The 16782-nt window shown below is 35.9% G+C and overlaps 4 protein-coding genes across 5 annotated transcripts; all 4 read left to right on the top strand.

Moving 5' to 3' along the window:
- Positions 1 to 505: 505 nt before the first annotated feature.
- LOC145562643 (uncharacterized) lies at positions 506 to 6624 on the top strand. 2 transcript variants are annotated; one of them, XM_081622997.1, is made up of 6 exons: positions 506 to 661; positions 1068 to 1951; positions 3236 to 4770; positions 4956 to 5075; positions 5161 to 5332; positions 5448 to 6624. In XM_081622997.1, exons 2-6 carry the CDS (start codon positions 1129 to 1131, stop codon positions 6407 to 6409), a joined length of 3612 nt encoding a protein of 1203 aa, XP_081479123.1. In that variant the 5' UTR covers positions 506 to 661; positions 1068 to 1128; the 3' UTR covers positions 6410 to 6624. The 2 variants fall into 2 exon arrangements, with proteins under 2 accessions (XP_081479123.1, XP_081479124.1); XM_081622998.1 differs by having other exon boundaries at positions 544 to 661; positions 1072 to 1951.
- Positions 6625 to 7986: 1362 nt separating this feature from the next.
- Positions 7987 to 9561, top strand: LOC145565487 (peroxidase 5-like). Its single transcript, XM_081625471.1, has 4 exons — positions 7987 to 8238; positions 8360 to 8548; positions 8659 to 8821; positions 9143 to 9561. Exons 1-4 carry the CDS (start codon positions 7987 to 7989, stop codon positions 9559 to 9561), a joined length of 1023 nt encoding a protein of 340 aa, XP_081481597.1.
- Positions 9562 to 10780: 1219 nt separating this feature from the next.
- Positions 10781 to 12219, top strand: LOC145564252 (peroxidase 5-like). Its single transcript, XM_081624578.1, has 4 exons — positions 10781 to 11061; positions 11183 to 11374; positions 11506 to 11668; positions 11801 to 12219. Exons 1-4 carry the CDS (start codon positions 10855 to 10857, stop codon positions 12217 to 12219), a joined length of 981 nt encoding a protein of 326 aa, XP_081480704.1. The 5' UTR covers positions 10781 to 10854.
- A 1381-nt stretch (positions 12220 to 13600) lies between these two features.
- LOC145564253 (peroxidase 5-like) lies at positions 13601 to 15377 on the top strand. Its single transcript, XM_081624579.1, has 4 exons — positions 13601 to 13831; positions 14291 to 14482; positions 14634 to 14799; positions 14952 to 15377. Exons 1-4 carry the CDS (start codon positions 13601 to 13603, stop codon positions 15359 to 15361), a joined length of 999 nt encoding a protein of 332 aa, XP_081480705.1. The 3' UTR covers positions 15362 to 15377.
- The last annotated feature ends 1405 nt before the right edge of the window (positions 15378 to 16782 follow it).

Here is a 16782-nt window from a genome sequence, read left to right on the forward strand (position 1 = left end):
TAATTACCAAATATATTTCCTAAAAATGTATAGAATTATAACAAATCATGCATAGATTAACTTATAGATTATACATATAGATTAATGTATAATCAATCCTAATGTATTGAATTTATAGCAAATCATGCATACATTAATGTTATTAATGCCTAATAATCCTTTTTAACTCTCCTTTATAAATTTCTTGTATGCCCCTTACACATCATTTTCTTTCTAATTATTTAATCAAACTCAAGCAAAATCTCATTATTGTCAAACGTGCACTTATTTTCGAATACAAAAAATGTGGAAATTTCAAATTTGTACTTGTACAATTGACTGATCACCAACTACTTTGTATACTTGTATTACTTCTATGGGTTTATCACTTTATCTTGTTCTCAAATAAAAGATCAGAAAAATAAAATTACAGGAAAAAAAAATTAAATAAAAATTTCAACCACCGACACGTGGTTGACAATCTGAATTGACAAATAGAGGTCCATAGACTGTGGCGTAAAACAAATAAAAAAAAAAAAATAAATTAAAATAGAGTCAAAAAAACCCAAACAAAAAGAAAAATTGATGCCCATTGCATAAACAGAGTGACTGGGTGAAAGAGAAAGAAGCAAAAGAGAGCATCCAACGACGTAGTTTTGTGGGTTCATCGGTCAATCTTCAGGTTATCCCTAATTTATTGTATGAATTGTTGATTTTATTCTTCAAGTTTTGATTTTGAATGATTTGATTAATTTTACTGTTCTTGATATTTTGTGCGTTTTAAATATCTGATTTAATATGGATTTTCGGTGTTGTGAGATTTTTAGGTTTTGTTCATATTATGGAATTAATTGTCTGCTAAAACCCTTATCTTAGGTTGATGATTGATGGGGTTTTCTCAAATTTATCAGATTATAGTGTAATCATGTTAATCCTCTTTGATTCTAAAAGATTTTGCCATTTTCTTTTTTGGGGTTTCTAATTCAGTTTGTAGATAGTGTTCTGCTTAGTTATTTTGTTTTTGGCTGTTGATTATTTATTTCCTGATTCTGGGTATTTAATTTTGCTGGGCATTTGGTTGGATGAAGGAAGGAATTATATGCTGGAAGACTAAGAAATAAGTGTGAATTTTGAAGATTGTTATAAGATATGATGACTTCTTCTGGGTCAGGGGCATATAGGGTTGGAGGATCTTTATCATCATCTAATCTTTCACCCTTAGCTCCCCCGTTTAAGGTTGATAAATTCCTTTTGAAGCCGAATTCAACGAACACGACGGTGAATTATCCTGATGTGCCTGTTTATGGTACTTGCTTTGACCCCACCCCTGGCCACTTCTGGAACTCGTCTTCGTCGTCTAACTCTGGACCAAACTCTGTAGCAACTGAGTCCGTGGTTACTAATACCAATTGCTCATCTTCAGCTCACATGTATGGGTACCGAGACCCCCAATCCAGCAGTTCGTCTGCCAGTGTTTATTATGGTAACACTAATTCTGTGCCTGCATGTGACCCCTTTTCGTATGAACCTTTTCCAACCACAAAGACTGATGAGGCCGCCAAGCCTTATTATCCTCCATATGTTTCTCCTCCACCCCAGAAAGATGAATACTTGGGTTTGGGGGTTGGTAGTGGGCCAAGTTATGACTTGCTGTCTGCTCATTTGAGCGGACGTGGTTCTGCTCAAGTTGATCACACACAAGCTGTGTCTGGTGATGGAAGATATAAATCGAAGTGGGGGGTTTCCTGGAGTGGATTGAATGAGAATGATCATGGCAAATGGACTGATTATACCCAGGGATTTGTCTCGAAGGACTTAAATAGTTCAAAGCTATCCAATAACAAGAGTCCTCTTGTTGTTGATGGGAGTAACAAGAGTCAACCTTTTGTTGACATCAACGTTCATCCTTTTGCTAGTGGAAGCAACAGCAATAATCTTTTTGGTGATGTGAGCAACAAGACTTCAAATCAAGGTATTTTACTTCATTCTGCTTTGCATGTTCTTGTAGACCATTTCAATGTCACGGTGTTCTGTTATAGGATTCTTATTATTAACGCTAGTGAGAGTGGATTTCTTTTTTCATTGGCTTGTTCTTTGTTGTTTGTGGCTTATTAATTGTTGCTAGTGAAGTTGAATGACCGAACAAGTAGAAAGGGTATAATCAGGAAATTTTTTAAATTTACTGGGGAATGGGTCAATTGTGATTGGATATGAATGAGAAAGTTTACTGTTGCTTCATACATATGGTGTTATGTTTATGTTATTCCCAGCCTTTTCTCCTGTAATTTTTATGTAATGCGACTTCTTACCAAATTTGATGTTTTTTGGCATTTTAGTGATCAATATTACCTTTTTTCTTGCTCTCTTAATGTCTCTGAATTTTCGTACTGGTTGTGATGTTGGCAAGGTATTTAGTAAATTGTATAGCTTGCTTTGACGTTGTCTAGGCACCTTGCTAAATCTCAGTACTGATGCTGGTGGAATGCTGGGGCTAGTGTATTTTCGTACTTTACATTTTTTGAGCTATTATTGTGGCCGAGGTCTTCTGATTCAGCCCTGATAGTGTTCTTTGTATCTGTGTTGTGGTGGGGTTAGTGTGTTTTTTTAAACAGCAGCTGTTAAGATTCTGTTCTAGGAGTTAAATATCCTATATTTTTTTAGTTTTGGATTTAAATGGACTAATTAAAATAAGTCATTGTGGAGTACAAGATAGCTGCTGTATTTCAGCAGTGTCAACTGGAAACAATCTATTGTTCTCATGGGGTAAGAATGTATGTATCTGAATGTCCAACATTATACCCCTTTTACCCAGCTTAGAGAGGGAGCTTTGTTAGCACTGGGGATTGGGGTAGTGATGATGATGTTGATCAAAGTATTCTACTTTTTTTTTCGTGCTATTGATCACTGAGGCGGACAAAATTTGTTTATTTTTAAAAATTGACCATCAATGGTTTTTATTTCCTTTCTCAAATCACTTTGCATGTTGTTAGCTTATGAAACCATGCTTATTTTGGTATCTATGAATCTATCATAGCAACGGGAAGCATGTTTCTCAGAAACACATGAATGCCTTTTTGTGTTCCATTAAAATGTGAAAGCTTGTTGGTTATAGTTTTCTTTTGGACATGAGAAACCAAACAGTCATGATAAGTCTTTTTAATATCTTTCAACATTATATCTTCTTGGTATATATAATGCTAAATCCTTGATATCTTTGTGATCACTGATCAGTGATATTTGCTGTTCTTATATTCAGGGGCTTGTGGTTTACATGGGCAAGTCTCTACTGCAAAAGATAACTGCTTCGATATCTTTGGGGGAGGATATAGTCTGGGAAGCCTTGGGATAAATCAGCTAGATTGTAAGTTATCATCTGAATGCTCAAGAACACGAACCTCTGCTTTTGCATCTGTCACTAAAGAAAGCCCTCATCCTCAGGAACCAGTCCTGGAATCAATTACAAGTTTCTGTGGCCCTCAAAAGGCAAATATTTCTTCACCCGAGGGCCAATTCAGCCAAACAAGCTATTATATGTTTGGTTGTCCATTAACCACCAACACTTTCCCCATGACTGTGTCTAAATTACCGTATGGTGGGAGCAGCTCTTTAGTGCAAAGTACTCCATCAGGTGCTAGTGTGGATTCTATGGGCATTGATGCAGCCAACCAAAGTAACTCTGCTGCAGGGTATAACTCTTATCAAATGGAGCCTCAGATGCCAGTTGGCTCAAAACGCCATTCGAGCATTAGAATTAGAAGACCTATCCCCTCCTCAACAGCAGCATCCTCTGGCCAAATAAGAGAAACTGCAGATAATAGACTTGATGACAAAGTTGTTTCTGAGAAAAGGAAATTTTCACCTGAACTACCTCATGAATTAAGTTTAGATGGTTTAAACATGGACGCTGGTGATGCTGAAGCTGTGTATTCTATAGAGAAACATTCTGGGGGGTCTGATGGCCATAACCCTGCTGAAGATTCACCATGCTGGAAAGGAGCTTCATCCCAATTTTCACCATTCGGACGCTCTGAAAGTGTGGCTTCTGATGTTTTTGCAAAGAAAATAGATAGATGCAGAAGTTTGAGTTCTCAGGATCTCCAGAATAAGAGCTTTTTTTATAATGCTTCTGCTTCTAAAGATTTTTACTCTGGAAAAGTAAATGAGGCAACTTCCTTAGAGAGGCCTTCAGCCCTGGATTGCTCATCAAATGGTAATGAAGATATTGGTATTGTGAAGAACCCAAAATCCTATTGCTTTGATCTTAATACTGGAGATGGCCTTCAATCTGCTGATGATTGCCATGCTTCTGTCATGGAATGTGGTATGATGAATAAATCAAAAGCAGTGTCAGACCCAAAACATTCTCTGACTGCACAACTCAATCTCAAAGGAGACTTGTCATCTGCAAGAAATGTTTCAGCAAATCCCTCTTCTGAAAAAAGTGGGAAGGGCACTCCTGCAGCTGCAAAGAGTCTTTCTGGGTTGCCATCCAATATTGACATTAATTGCTCTAATTCACTTCCTGAAAATGAAGCCAGTGTAAAGTCAGCCAGTGAAGGTTCTGATTCAAGGATTGATGTTAATGTTCTGCTGAGAACAATGATGAATCTATCAGAAATACTTCGGTGCTACATCCTGAATAATCAAGTTGAAGTTGCAGGGATACAATCTGTAGCCATTAAGGAGATCATCAACAATCTTAATGCTTCCATGTTAACAATGACTGGACATACTAATGTGCTTTCTTCACCAGACTCTTATCTCCAGAAAGATTTTCCTGCTGGTCAGATGGTATGTTGCTTTTGCATTCTGTTGTTATATTTTCTATGATCTGGAAGAAACTTGTCTCCCTATGCATGAGGACTAGGATATCCCTACTATGCTCTTTCTCTTGGATAATCTATTATCCTGAAGTTCAATAATGCTGTTCAGTATTCTATAATTGAGTTGCTTATGCTGCTTACTGTGGGTCTCAGGTGAATGACGCTGAAGCATTTGCTGCTTCTGTGAGGCTTGGTGGGACAACTGCGGAGATTTTGGATAATGTTTCTGTAAAGGATGATAGAATTCCATTCGGGGATGCTAATATGACGGAGGTATGCTTCTTTAGAATGAAAGAGGAAATAAAGAGAATATAATTGAGGAGATTTTGTTAGTTTTAACAAACAGCAATTTCTGCAGGCTGTAAAGAAGCTCCTTTCTGAGAATCTTGAAGAGGAGGATATAGACCAGCAAAAACTTTTATATAGAAATCTGTGGCTTGAAGCGGAAGCTTCACTCTGTGTCATGACTGCTAAAGCTCGCTTTCTTCGTATGAAGACCGAGATGAAGAGGATCCATGACGGAAAAAAAGGTAAGGTTTATCTTGAGTTCATTGTGTTTGGTAATCTAGTTTAATATTGTTGCTCAAAGTGATTGGAAGTATGTTGCAGATAGAAATATCCCTATGAGCTCTGATGTTTTTGCAGATTTACATAGGGCTGATGAATTAGCAAATGAGGATAAAAAATCCCCGCTAATTAGTGAATGCCCAAAGTCTACTACAACCAGCCATCATAATCACACAGGGTTCTTCCATACTACACATCTACAGGTAGCGGGCTCACATGTCTCTGAACATGAAAGGTCAGGATCAACCAAAAAGGAAACCAATTTTCCATTGCCTTGTCTTTCTAAACCAGGTGCCTCTGGAGATGACTCCGATGATTCACTCACTGCCAGCCATGCCAATGATGTTGACACTGGTGTTATGGCCAGATATCAAATCCTTAGGAATCGTGTTGGTTGCTTAGACTCTCTGAATAATGAGAGCAAACAATCTTCTAGTGAATACAAGTGTCCTTCGAGTTTTTATGATTCAGGCAATGGTATAAATGCTTCAGGCATGACTACCAAAGAAAGTGATCTTGATACTGTTTTTGGTGGGTATCAAATTTTGAAGTGTCGGGATGGCAACTCAGATTACACAAACTACGATGGCGAACAGTCACCAGGAGATGAAAACTATCTGCCTGGCAATAGTTTCTCCAGCCCAGATAAGGCTTTTACGGATTCCCAACTGTCTAACTCCTTGGGTGTTACTGATGAAAACGAGGCCTCTGTTATGGCTAGGTTTCGGATCATACAAAGTCGTATGAATCATTCAAACTCCATGATCAATGATTCAACTCCAAGTACAGCAGTTGCCGAGGATGGAACTGAAAAGATGGATGGTTCGCAGCAGGACTTGAACATCAAGATAACCTCTTTTGGGCCATATCCCGAATTGACTGAGGATGAAGATGTAAATATACTCAAAATTGGTGTGAATGGTGTCAGTGATCAGGCATTAGCTCCAATTGTCAAGAACAGTGTGATTTTCGAGGGCTGGTATGATAATGACTGCTCTTCATCAGCAGACTGGGAACACGTCTCTAGCCGTGATGTCTGAAAACAGGATTGATGCCTTCGATCTCACTTGTCCTCTGTTGCACGTTTTAAAGCCGCTTGTACATAGTAATTAGTTACCTCAAGAACCTTTTTTTTGTTTTTAAATTTTCTTTTAAGTTTGTAATAAGTGATTGCACGTCTTGGGTTATCAAACTTTCTATTGCGTGGATTATGCTTGTTTGGATATATACTAATTTTAATGTCCAATTGTTCGTACATTTTGTGTCCAATTATCAAACTTTCTACTGCGTGGATTATGCTTGTTTGGATATATACTCTGCAAAAAGGGTTTCAGAAAGGTACTCTAGTTATGACTTCGCCATGGTTGATAATTTGTATAAGGGTTTCGCGGGTAACCCTTACACAAATTATCAACCATGATGTCTTTGATTTTTTTTAAATTCTAAAATAAAAAATATATTTTTTTTTTCATTGGATGAAAATGTTTCCTTTATGTATATTACGTATAGAAGAAGAATATATATTAATAAAGATTATTAATATCAATCACAGATTATTAATTCTGGTTGGAGGGAACATTTTCAGATATTCAATAGCTCCATAGCCTCCATTTACTTCGTAATTAACTAGTAATATATATATTTTTTTTCATTAGAAAACCCTAAACATTAAAAGATAAAAAAATCTAACTTACTAAAAATGGCGGTATCTCTTTTCAACTAAAATTACTTAATGTGTGTTTGCCTCATAAGAGGGCTAGTTCTTAGGTCACAATCATGTTCATTATAAAGAAATTTGTCTTAATTTCAAGTTTACTAAAAGGTGCTAACTGTGGTCGGATTACTGATACTACATATTTAATTATGAACCAAATGCACTTAATAATGTAGAAATAGCTAACCAATTTTGTATTTAGCCAAAAAACAAGAAAAAAAAATCTAAGTAATGAAAAAAATGAAAGGGGTTGAGGCTATATATGAAGGGTAGAGAACTAGCTAGCTATCCAATAACAGAATGCTAAGTAGACAGTAATTATAATAGGAACTAATTATCATTAGTGGAATTAATTATTAGCTGTTTTTTATGGTTTATATGCTTCTTGAGTAATAATTTTACCAAAACTTTTGGCAGTGGAATAATGGATCATTATTAATTTGTCCATTTCAAAATGTATATGAATTCCAATAGTGATCATATTCTTTGTTGTTGTAAAATTATGAAATATAGGCTAAAGTCTATGATTCAACCTGTCATTTGTGGTTCCGACCAATAATAGAATTACAAGTTGAATTTCGCTTAATTTGACAGATCCATATTTACATCTTGAAAATCAACCTTAATAGAAAAATGACTAGCTATCTCGCGTGTTATAATTGATTTGAATCATGGATACGTTAAGTAAAATTTTTTGGTGACAGGTTAACTACAGTCTAGAGGTGCCAAAGCCTAAATATCACACAGCTCATGTGTATTGTACATGAACACGTAGTGCTATATGTGCATATATGTAAACAAAGGGTAATTCGAAAGGAATAACTAGAGTAAGTACACTTGCTTGACCCCCTATAAATACCAATGAGTTTTCTGAGCAACAAACTCATATTACCACCAATCATAATGACCTTTTTGCATCAAAATATAAGAATACAGACAGCTAATATACTCCTGAAAATGAAGCTAGCTTTAGTAATAGTAGTATGTTTCTTAAGTTCTGATCACATTGTAGCAGGACTGCAAGTAGGATTTTATCGCGATAAATGTCCCTTTGCTGAAGCTATAATCAAAGACGAGGTCAAAAAATCCTTTCTTGGAGACAAAGGGATTGCTGCTGGCATTATCAGGCTGCAATTTCATGACTGTTTTGTCAGGGTAACATTCATTCATTATCAATGCTACTACTCTTGCTCTTCATATATACTTTGTATTACATGACAATAAGTCAGTAAGTACTTGATAATAAATGTATGCATTACTTATTTTTCTGTGACAGGGTTGTGATGGATCGCTACTGATAGATTCAACCCCAGAAAATCAAGCTGAGAAGGACGGTTCACCCAATGTAGCAATACGAGGTCTTGAGGTGATCGACAGTGCTAAGGCTAGACTCGAAGCTGTGTGTATGGGTGTTGTGTCCTGTGCTGATATTATAGCATATGCTGCTAGGGACTCCAATGTACTTGTAAGCACATCTATCAATCTCATTACTAAATGTCTGACTCGCTGTCTGTTAGTACTATCTGAGGCATTAATTAGTCTTATGCACAAATATTGTTTGGGGAATGTATGTAGTCAGGAGGACTGTACTGGGATGTACCAGCAGGAAGGAGGGATGGCAGGATTTCAAGAGCATCAGAAACTGAAGATATCCCTAAACCCACTTTTAACCTCGATCAACTCATCCAATCTTTTGCAAAGAAGGGTTTGACACAGGGTGATATGGTTGCTCTTTCTGGTATGTCTCCATTTTTTCCTATGTTCAATTAAGTGTGATCTAAATACCTGATAATTCTTCAACAACATTCATGTTTTGGCTGAATGTGTTGAATTATGCGCCTTGAAGAAGTACCTTATTCTTTACTCTTCTAATCAGCCAATGTTCTAGCACTTCAAGTCGCGCATGTGCACAGATACACCAGTACATGAAAAACATAGTACATCACAGTATCACACAGCAGAGTTTAGGCAAAAAGAAAAGAAAATGGCCTAAAAAAAACATGATCAAAAGTTTAATTTAAATCAGCTAATATTCATAACATTATTTATATGTATGCAGGTTCACACACAATTGGTCGCTCACATTGTTTCTCATTCACAGACAGACTCTACAACTATAACACCAAAATGATGCAGGACCCGAACCTAGATCCACATTATGCAAAGTTCCTGAAGATAGAGTGTCCAAGATTTTTGCAAGGAATTCTCAACCAAACTTTGGTTGTTGCTATGAACCAAAGTCCATTTTTCATGGACTCAAGCTACTATGGAAATCTTTTCAAACATGCAGGTCTATTTAATTCTGATCAGTCACTCCTGGACAGCCAGACGACTGCTGAACAGGCGGCAGTTTATGCAACAAATAATTTAGCTTGGAAGGTGGATTTTGCTCGAGCTATGATCAAGTTGAGCCAGATTCAAGTCCTGACTGAAAGTCAAGGAGAAATTCGAGCTAATTGTAGGGTGATTAATCCATAAAAAAGATTAGACTATTGGGTTACATAGCAAAATTTGCTGGTTTTCCTGCTGTTACTGTAATGCTGCAGTCATTAGTAATTCTTAATAAGCCAGAGACTTAGACCAACAATCTCAACTTGTAGCTCTTGAGATGTGTAATGTTTGTTAATGACGCGTTCCTGTCTTTTGCAATGGTCAGACTAGAGCTTAAAGTCTTAAAGATGAAAAGTTTCAGAATTGTCAAATAAGACGCACTTTCTTGGTAAATCATGTATGTGAAAATGTTAAAAATAAAAAAACAACACACATAAATCTTACTAAATAAACTACAATGATGAAAAGCATAGTTATTGGTGATATTGTATAACATCAACTTGCATTCTGTTACACAATTTGCTCAATTGCTCCATACTGCTACTCTTGTCTTTGGCTTTCATCATCCAATTATTGGCCATCTGTTAGCTCATCAGCAGCGTAACAAAATCCATCTCTTTGATTTTATTAATATCAAGGCTTAATCAAAGCGACTGACTAAAGCAATGGAATTTTTCATACCTTTCATTCAACTACAATTGCCTAAATAAGGGGTTGCCTCATTGGAAGAAGGTTGGTCTAGGGTCTCAATCATGCGCAATTTAGTGAAATATGCTTAATTACAAGTTTTTACTATTAAGTGCAAACAGTGGTAGGGCAATCATGTACAATTTGGTGAAATATGGCTTAATTACAATTAACTGACTAATCATAAAATCTAATGCAGAACAACTAAATTAATTCGAGTGTCTGCTTCCTCTATTTATTGAGTTGCAATATACTTTGACTTTTATATATACACAATTTTGACCAATAACGTATGTAATTGTATAAGTATTTAATTAAAAATATATACAGAATACATTGTTTAAGTGAACAAATTTTTACATAGTATCAACGTGTAAGAGTCAAAGCTACTTTATGAATTGTGTAAAAGTCAAACAGCTGCAATAAACATAAAGAAAAAGAAAGGAAAATAAGGCTTTAATAATATAATATCAAGTATATTCTCTATTATAAACAATTGCAAATGACACAAGTATGTAATAGCATGTGAATTTATGGTTATAGTAGAATACAAAGAAAGTATCAAGTGGATAGAAATTATGGGGGCAACATTATATTTCCAAATGTGTGCATTATTTTTTTCCTGCTATAAATAAATCCTTGGGATTTTTCTGTATAACAAACTCAGAACTAATAACAATTGTAATTACAGTACATCACTTGTATCAAATATTAGGAACATATTAGATAGAGATCAGAGCAGCTAATTTACCCATGAAAATGAAGCTAGCTTTGGCAATGATTGTAGTTGCATGTTTCTTAAGCTCGCGCATTGAAGCAGCACTGCAAGTAGGATTCTATCTTGATACATGTCCCTTTGCTGAAGTTATTATTAGGAACGAGGTTTTTAAATCTTTACTTAGAGACACCGGGATTGCTCCTGGCATTGTTAGGCTACATTTCCATGACTGCTTTGTCAGGGTAATAAAATTACACACATTATATTTGTTATTCTTGCTCTTCCTCATATAATCATACATACATGATTATGTACGTTAACATAAATGTTTGTGTTCCTATTAAACTATTGTTTTTGTTACAGGGTTGTGATGCATCAATCCTTATAGATTCAACCTCAACAAATCAAGCTGAGAAGGATGGTCCACCCAATGGAATTACTTTACGAGGACTTGAAGTGATCGATAATGCTAAGGCTAGACTCGAAGCTGCTTGTAAAGGGGTTGTGTCGTGTGCTGATATCCTTTCATTTGCAGCAAGGGACTCTGTATTATTTGTAAGACCATCAATAACCAACCTCAATTTTTTTTTTTTTTTTTTTTTTAAAAAAATCTTGTTAATAGCTAAATTTTGTACAATCAATTACTTGAGTCTTCTGATATTGTTTTGGCCTTATTGAGCATGTAGACTGGCGGACAATACTGGAATGTACCAGCAGGACGTAGAGATGGCAAGATTTCGAGAGCATCAGAAACAATAGAAATCCCTGCTCCGACGTTTAACCTTGATCAACTCACTCAATCTTTTGCAAACAAGGGCTTAACACAGGAAGAGATGGTTATTCTTTCTGGTAAGTCTGTTTCTTTTCCATTTAATAAGTTCACTGTGACCTTTCCTAGGAAAATACAACAAAAAAACAGTTAGAAAAGAAAAATTAAAGCAGAATAAACTATATTAATATGTTTTATCTATATGTTTACAGGAGCACATACAATTGGGCGCTCACACTGTTCCTCATTCACTAATAGACTCTACAACTTTAGCACCATGACGATGCAGGACCCGAACCTAAATCCATCCTATGCAGAGTCTTTGAAGCAACAGTGCCCCAGAGATTCTCAAGGAAATGTTGATCAAAACTCGGTTGTTTTCATGAACCAAAGTCCATTTCTTATGGAATCGAGCTACTATAGAAATCTTTTCCAACATGGCGGTCTATTTACCTCTGATCAGGCGCTCCTAGACAGTCAGAAAACTGCTCGAGATGCAGCAGATTATGCAGCAAACGGTTTTGCTTGGCGCAGAGATTTCGCTCAAGCTATGATCAAGATGAGCCAGATTCAAGTTCTGACTGGTGATCAAGGAGAGATTCGAGCTAATTGCAGGGTGATTAACTCATAAAAGGAATAGACAACTTGGCCACAGAGCAGAATTTGCTGCATTTCCTGCTGTTGCTGTAATTCTGTTTACTACTTTACTAGTAAGGGCCTCTTTAAGCCAATTTAAATCTTGGGTTACCATTCTCACAATGTTTCCTGAATTGTCAGACTATATAACAAGGATAGAGTTTCAGAAATGTCAGAGTTTATTAATTTTCTTGGTGAATTATATGTTAGTCATGTTAAAATGAAACCAAATGAAAAATTTACATGTACCTTACTAATTAAATCTGATCCCAAATTTTCAACGAGACCTTATTTAGTTATTTATACCTTTTCACCTAATGGAAAATTGTTCCAAGGTGACTTGAAGGTCTCAAGTTCAAGTGTGATGAAATCCCTTCTCTGAAGAACAAGTTAAAAGTTACATACTATGTTACGCGGACTCTTCATTATACCTCAAGGACCCATGTTGGATACTAACCAACCCAATATGGGAATGAGCATTTCAACACTTATTTGATTTGCACCAAATCATTAGATAGTCGAGCCTAACACTGGGACAATCGACATACCTGTGGGTTATCAAGTCCGACTGTCCGAGTAAATATACATTACATATACAATTGAAGGGTACATTTGATACCCCTGAGCAAACCTCCACTACATCAATGGGAATACTGTCATGCATTTCTGTTGCGTTCTGAAAGGGATTTCTCAAGTTTTGACCTTGATCAGTCATTTATCTTATTATATCCTAATTATTTTCCCTAGTGAAATATAAGTTGCCTAGCATCACAGTCCATCAATCTGAACTTTTATTTGCTGCAGAAGTAAAATATACAATTAGTCAAATATTAGTGGTAAGTTTACAGGTTTAAGATTAGATAGAAGACAAAGGCGGCGTAACTCTAGAGCACAATCAAACTTACTTAGTATTAATCTTGTTAAGTATTCCATATCAATCTTCAACTGCAATGCTCCACAGTCCTCAGTTTTCCACCACTCAAATCACTACACAGTGGACACTTCCTGATTGATCCATAAGCGAAGCCACTTTTTACGGGTCAATAACATTAATTAGCACTTACTAAGCAAGGAGTGCCTGTAAATGACCACAATCAAATAAATAATTGTAGGCCTAACCAATCCTCTTTGTCTTATCTTCCCAATTGTCTGTAAACATCAAAACACTAATGAGTCATGACAGTATACTACTTCTGTATAACGCACTAAGAATTAAGATCATGGAACATTAAATAAACTAAGATTGTTAAAATTGTGGCGCAAATATATAATTTTATATTGTCTCACTTTGACTATAAAAGTCCCTTCAGAGGTGCACAAGATCTTCAGAGTAAGTAAACAGACATTGTCAGAAGTATCAGTACAGAAAAACAAAGATGAGTCAAATTAGGAAACGTCTTCAAATTTCAACTACTATAGCCTTTTCAATCTTGGTCATATTAAGTCTTACTGGTTTCTTAGAAGCACAACTTCAACGAGGGTTTTATATGCAGTCATGCCCTATGGCTGAGTTCATCGTAAAAAATGAGGTCCGAGAAGCATTTTTCAGTGACAGGGGATATGCTGCTGGCCTCGTAAGGCTGCATTTCCATGACTGTTTCGTTAGAGTAAGTTACTAATAATCTGACTATACAACTTTTGCATTTTTTTGCACCTTCCTAGTTTTGTTCAGCAGCCAGTTATTACAAAGCCAAGTTATAACCGAAAATTAGTGGGATTTTATTCCTTAACCTGGGTGTCTTTTCAGTAACCTTCCTAGCTAAATTCCAAGGAAACAATCATTAAGTTGGTATATGCAATTATATATTTAATTATCGAAAGGACTAAAGTCTAAAGCTAAACCAACTTCCACTGATTGAATGCATTTCTTCCAGAAACTTGCAAGAAAAAGTGCCATGCTTTAAAGGATAGTTTGGTGCATGACTGAATGCAGGCCTATATTGTATCAGTAATTAACCTTAATGTTTCCACTTAAAGCTAATGTTCTAGTAAATAATGAGATTTATACTCTCATAGGTATAGTATACACGATAATAATCTAACAAAATTTGTTATGTTACATGTAGGGATGTGATGGATCAGTGCTCCTAGATTCAACTCCAGGAAACACAGCCGAGAAAGATGCACCAGCTAATAATCCTAGTCTTCGAGGGTTTGATGTCATCGATAATGCCAAGGCTAAAATTGAAAATATGTGTCCAGGAGTTGTGTCCTGTGCTGATATAGTAGCCTATGCTGCTAGAGATGCTGTTGAAATGGTAACTAAACTAAAGAACTAGGAAGACTTCTTATTTCGTCTTAATATATTTAAACATAGTATAATACATAGAAAGTTCTGCCAAGTTTGGCTGTAAGTTTGATGTTGCAGCAGCAGTAGTAATTAACTGGTATGTTTGATCATTTATGTAGGCAGGAGGATTTGGCTATGATGTTTATGCCGGAAGAAGAGATGGTAGAATCTCCCTAGAATCAGACATCAAGAAGAACTTGCCTCCAGCATTTGGCGACGTTGATCTACTCACTAAAATATTTGCCAGCAAAGGATTAACACAAGAAGAGATGGTTATCCTATCTGGTAATGAATTAACAAATTTTAATTTTACTTAATACTTAAGTGCTTTCTTGTTCATATGTTACTCAATATCGTGTGCAAAAGAAACTGAAACAGGAAGGTAAGCCTCAAGGATTTGTAACTAATCAATTACTTGATAAATTTCCGGGGTGCAGGGGCTCATACCATAGGTCGCGCTCACTGCAATTCCTTCACTGATAGGCTATATAATTTCAACTCAGCATCAGGACAGGATCCCAGTATAAATGCCGCTTATGCAGCTCAACTGCAGAGGCAGTGCCCATCAGTGAACTCAGATACCAGTACTGTGGTTCCAATGGATCCAATAAGCCCCTTCACAGCAGATACTGCTTACTACAGAAACATCCTGAATAACCGCGGCCTGTTTGCATCAGATCAAACACTAGCGTCAGACCCTGTTACTAAAGATCTAGTTACCCAATATGCAAGAAATCCTGGGCTTTGGGGAAGGAAGTTTGCTGATGCAATGGTGGCCATGGGTCAGATCGACGTCCTCACTGGTGGTGAAGGGGAAATCCGAATCAATTGTAGAGTTGTTAATTAATCAAATGCAGATGTCTTAATTATGCTAGGTGCTGAAATCAATAAAATGGAAGTAATATATGGCTTTGTAGATTACAGGCTTACAGCAATAAAATTGTAATGGTTGTATATGTTTGATCTAGTACCTCAAAGCTATTGTTATTTGAAATTAGTGACACTATCTTAACTACTACTAGATTTTCTCAACTACTACTACTGAATATTCTATTTTCTGCTGACTTTCTGAGTATTAATTAAGCATCCATTCCAAAACATAGTTGCTAAATCAAGAATGAAAAAAAAAGCCTGAACTTTAGAAAAGTCAATAAAAACCCCCTACTTCCCCTCACCCATAGTTTTGGCTCAGTAACTATTAGAACTTCCGATTGTTCAGAAGACTAGGAAATAGAAGATCGGATATTTCTTTTAGGTAGGTTGGTAATAATATCACTTTCGTACTAGATATTTTTCAACCGAACCTCTAGGAAACAACATGGTTAACATGGTATAACCAATGAAATACGAGTGTTACGCCAAATCAATCTACATAATACAGCACTTATGAACAAAAACTGCCTTATTTGTGTGAAGTATGTACATAATCAATCCACTAAAAATACTGTGAAATGGCGCTAATTTGGTTTTTCACTAATTATATTATCATTAGTAAGTCATTTTCTTGTAACTTTAATTTTGTATTTTGGTAGTGGTAAAAAATATGAAAATTAGATACTTTCTGATAAATAGAAAAGTTCTAACAAGATCCAGTTTGATTTTAAGAAAGTTCAGATAAAAACTGAACACCTTATTTCAAATAAAAAGATAATATTGTTAGCTAGTTAATGAATTGAACCAGGTCACCACACCTCCCTTCATATAATAACACCCTTTCCAAAGTTAAGCTAAACAAAGGCAACTACGACGCCTCTAATCAAGTGGCGGCCAGAACTTCCACCTTAAACTAAGGCAACTGTTGAAAAAGTGTTCAAACATACAACAACCAGTTGAAAAACATGACTACAGTTTATGAGATCAATGCTTCCACTAACAACTATATAATTAATTACGTATTAATTCAGGTCACGTTATCTAATACGAAGTATGTATACTAATAAAGTATTATACTGCATTAGGTAGTTCATACCCCCACTCTAAGTAAATGACAAAACCTACCACTAATTGTACTAATTGCACATGTTTCATTATCATTATTATAGAATTCTGTCCATTTTTCGAAGTTTAATAATGATAGTAGTATGAGTAGATTATCACTAGGGAAACTCTCATCTAAACTGTAAGCATGAAAGTTCGGTCTGTTGTAAGTACATCTTACAGAAAGGTGAACATTTCATCATCAAAGTACATAATATCAAACTCTATGAACCTATGATGAAGCATGGTCCTTATTTGGTGCATCAGTTTTCCCAACGAATACTAAGTTGT

This window comes from Chenopodium album, chromosome 10 (assembly GCF_948465745.1).
Source record: "Chenopodium album chromosome 10, dcCheAlbu1.1, whole genome shotgun sequence".
Taxonomy (NCBI): Eukaryota; Viridiplantae; Streptophyta; class Magnoliopsida; order Caryophyllales; family Amaranthaceae; genus Chenopodium; species Chenopodium album.

Bases quoted from the DNA above. Each gene is read 5' to 3' on its own strand.
- LOC145564253 (XM_081624579.1), top strand. From the start codon at position 13,601: ATGAGTCAAATTAGGAAACGTCTTCAAATTTCAACTACTATAGCCTTT. The intron at 13,832-14,290 runs GTAAGTTACTAA...TGTTACATGTAG, and splicing joins TCCATGACTGTTTCGTTAGA to GGATGTGATGGATCAGTGCT. The intron at 14,483-14,633 runs GTAACTAAACTA...TCATTTATGTAG, and splicing joins CTAGAGATGCTGTTGAAATG to GCAGGAGGATTTGGCTATGA.
- LOC145564252 (XM_081624578.1), top strand. From the start codon at position 10,855: ATGAAAATGAAGCTAGCTTTGGCAATGATTGTAGTTGCATGTTTCTTA. The intron at 11,375-11,505 runs GTAAGACCATCA...TTGAGCATGTAG, and splicing joins CAAGGGACTCTGTATTATTT to ACTGGCGGACAATACTGGAA. The intron at 11,669-11,800 runs GTAAGTCTGTTT...ATATGTTTACAG, and splicing joins AGAGATGGTTATTCTTTCTG to GAGCACATACAATTGGGCGC.
- LOC145562643 (XM_081622997.1), top strand. From the start codon at position 1,129: ATGATGACTTCTTCTGGGTCAGGGGCATATAGGGTTGGAGGATCTTTA. The intron at 1,952-3,235 runs GTATTTTACTTC...TCTTATATTCAG, and splicing joins CAACAAGACTTCAAATCAAG to GGGCTTGTGGTTTACATGGG. The intron at 5,333-5,447 runs GTAAGGTTTATC...ATGTTTTTGCAG, and splicing joins GATCCATGACGGAAAAAAAG to ATTTACATAGGGCTGATGAA.
- LOC145565487 (XM_081625471.1), top strand. From the start codon at position 7,987: ATGACCTTTTTGCATCAAAATATAAGAATACAGACAGCTAATATACTC. The intron at 8,549-8,658 runs GTAAGCACATCT...GAATGTATGTAG, and splicing joins CTAGGGACTCCAATGTACTT to TCAGGAGGACTGTACTGGGA. The intron at 8,822-9,142 runs GTATGTCTCCAT...ATATGTATGCAG, and splicing joins TGATATGGTTGCTCTTTCTG to GTTCACACACAATTGGTCGC.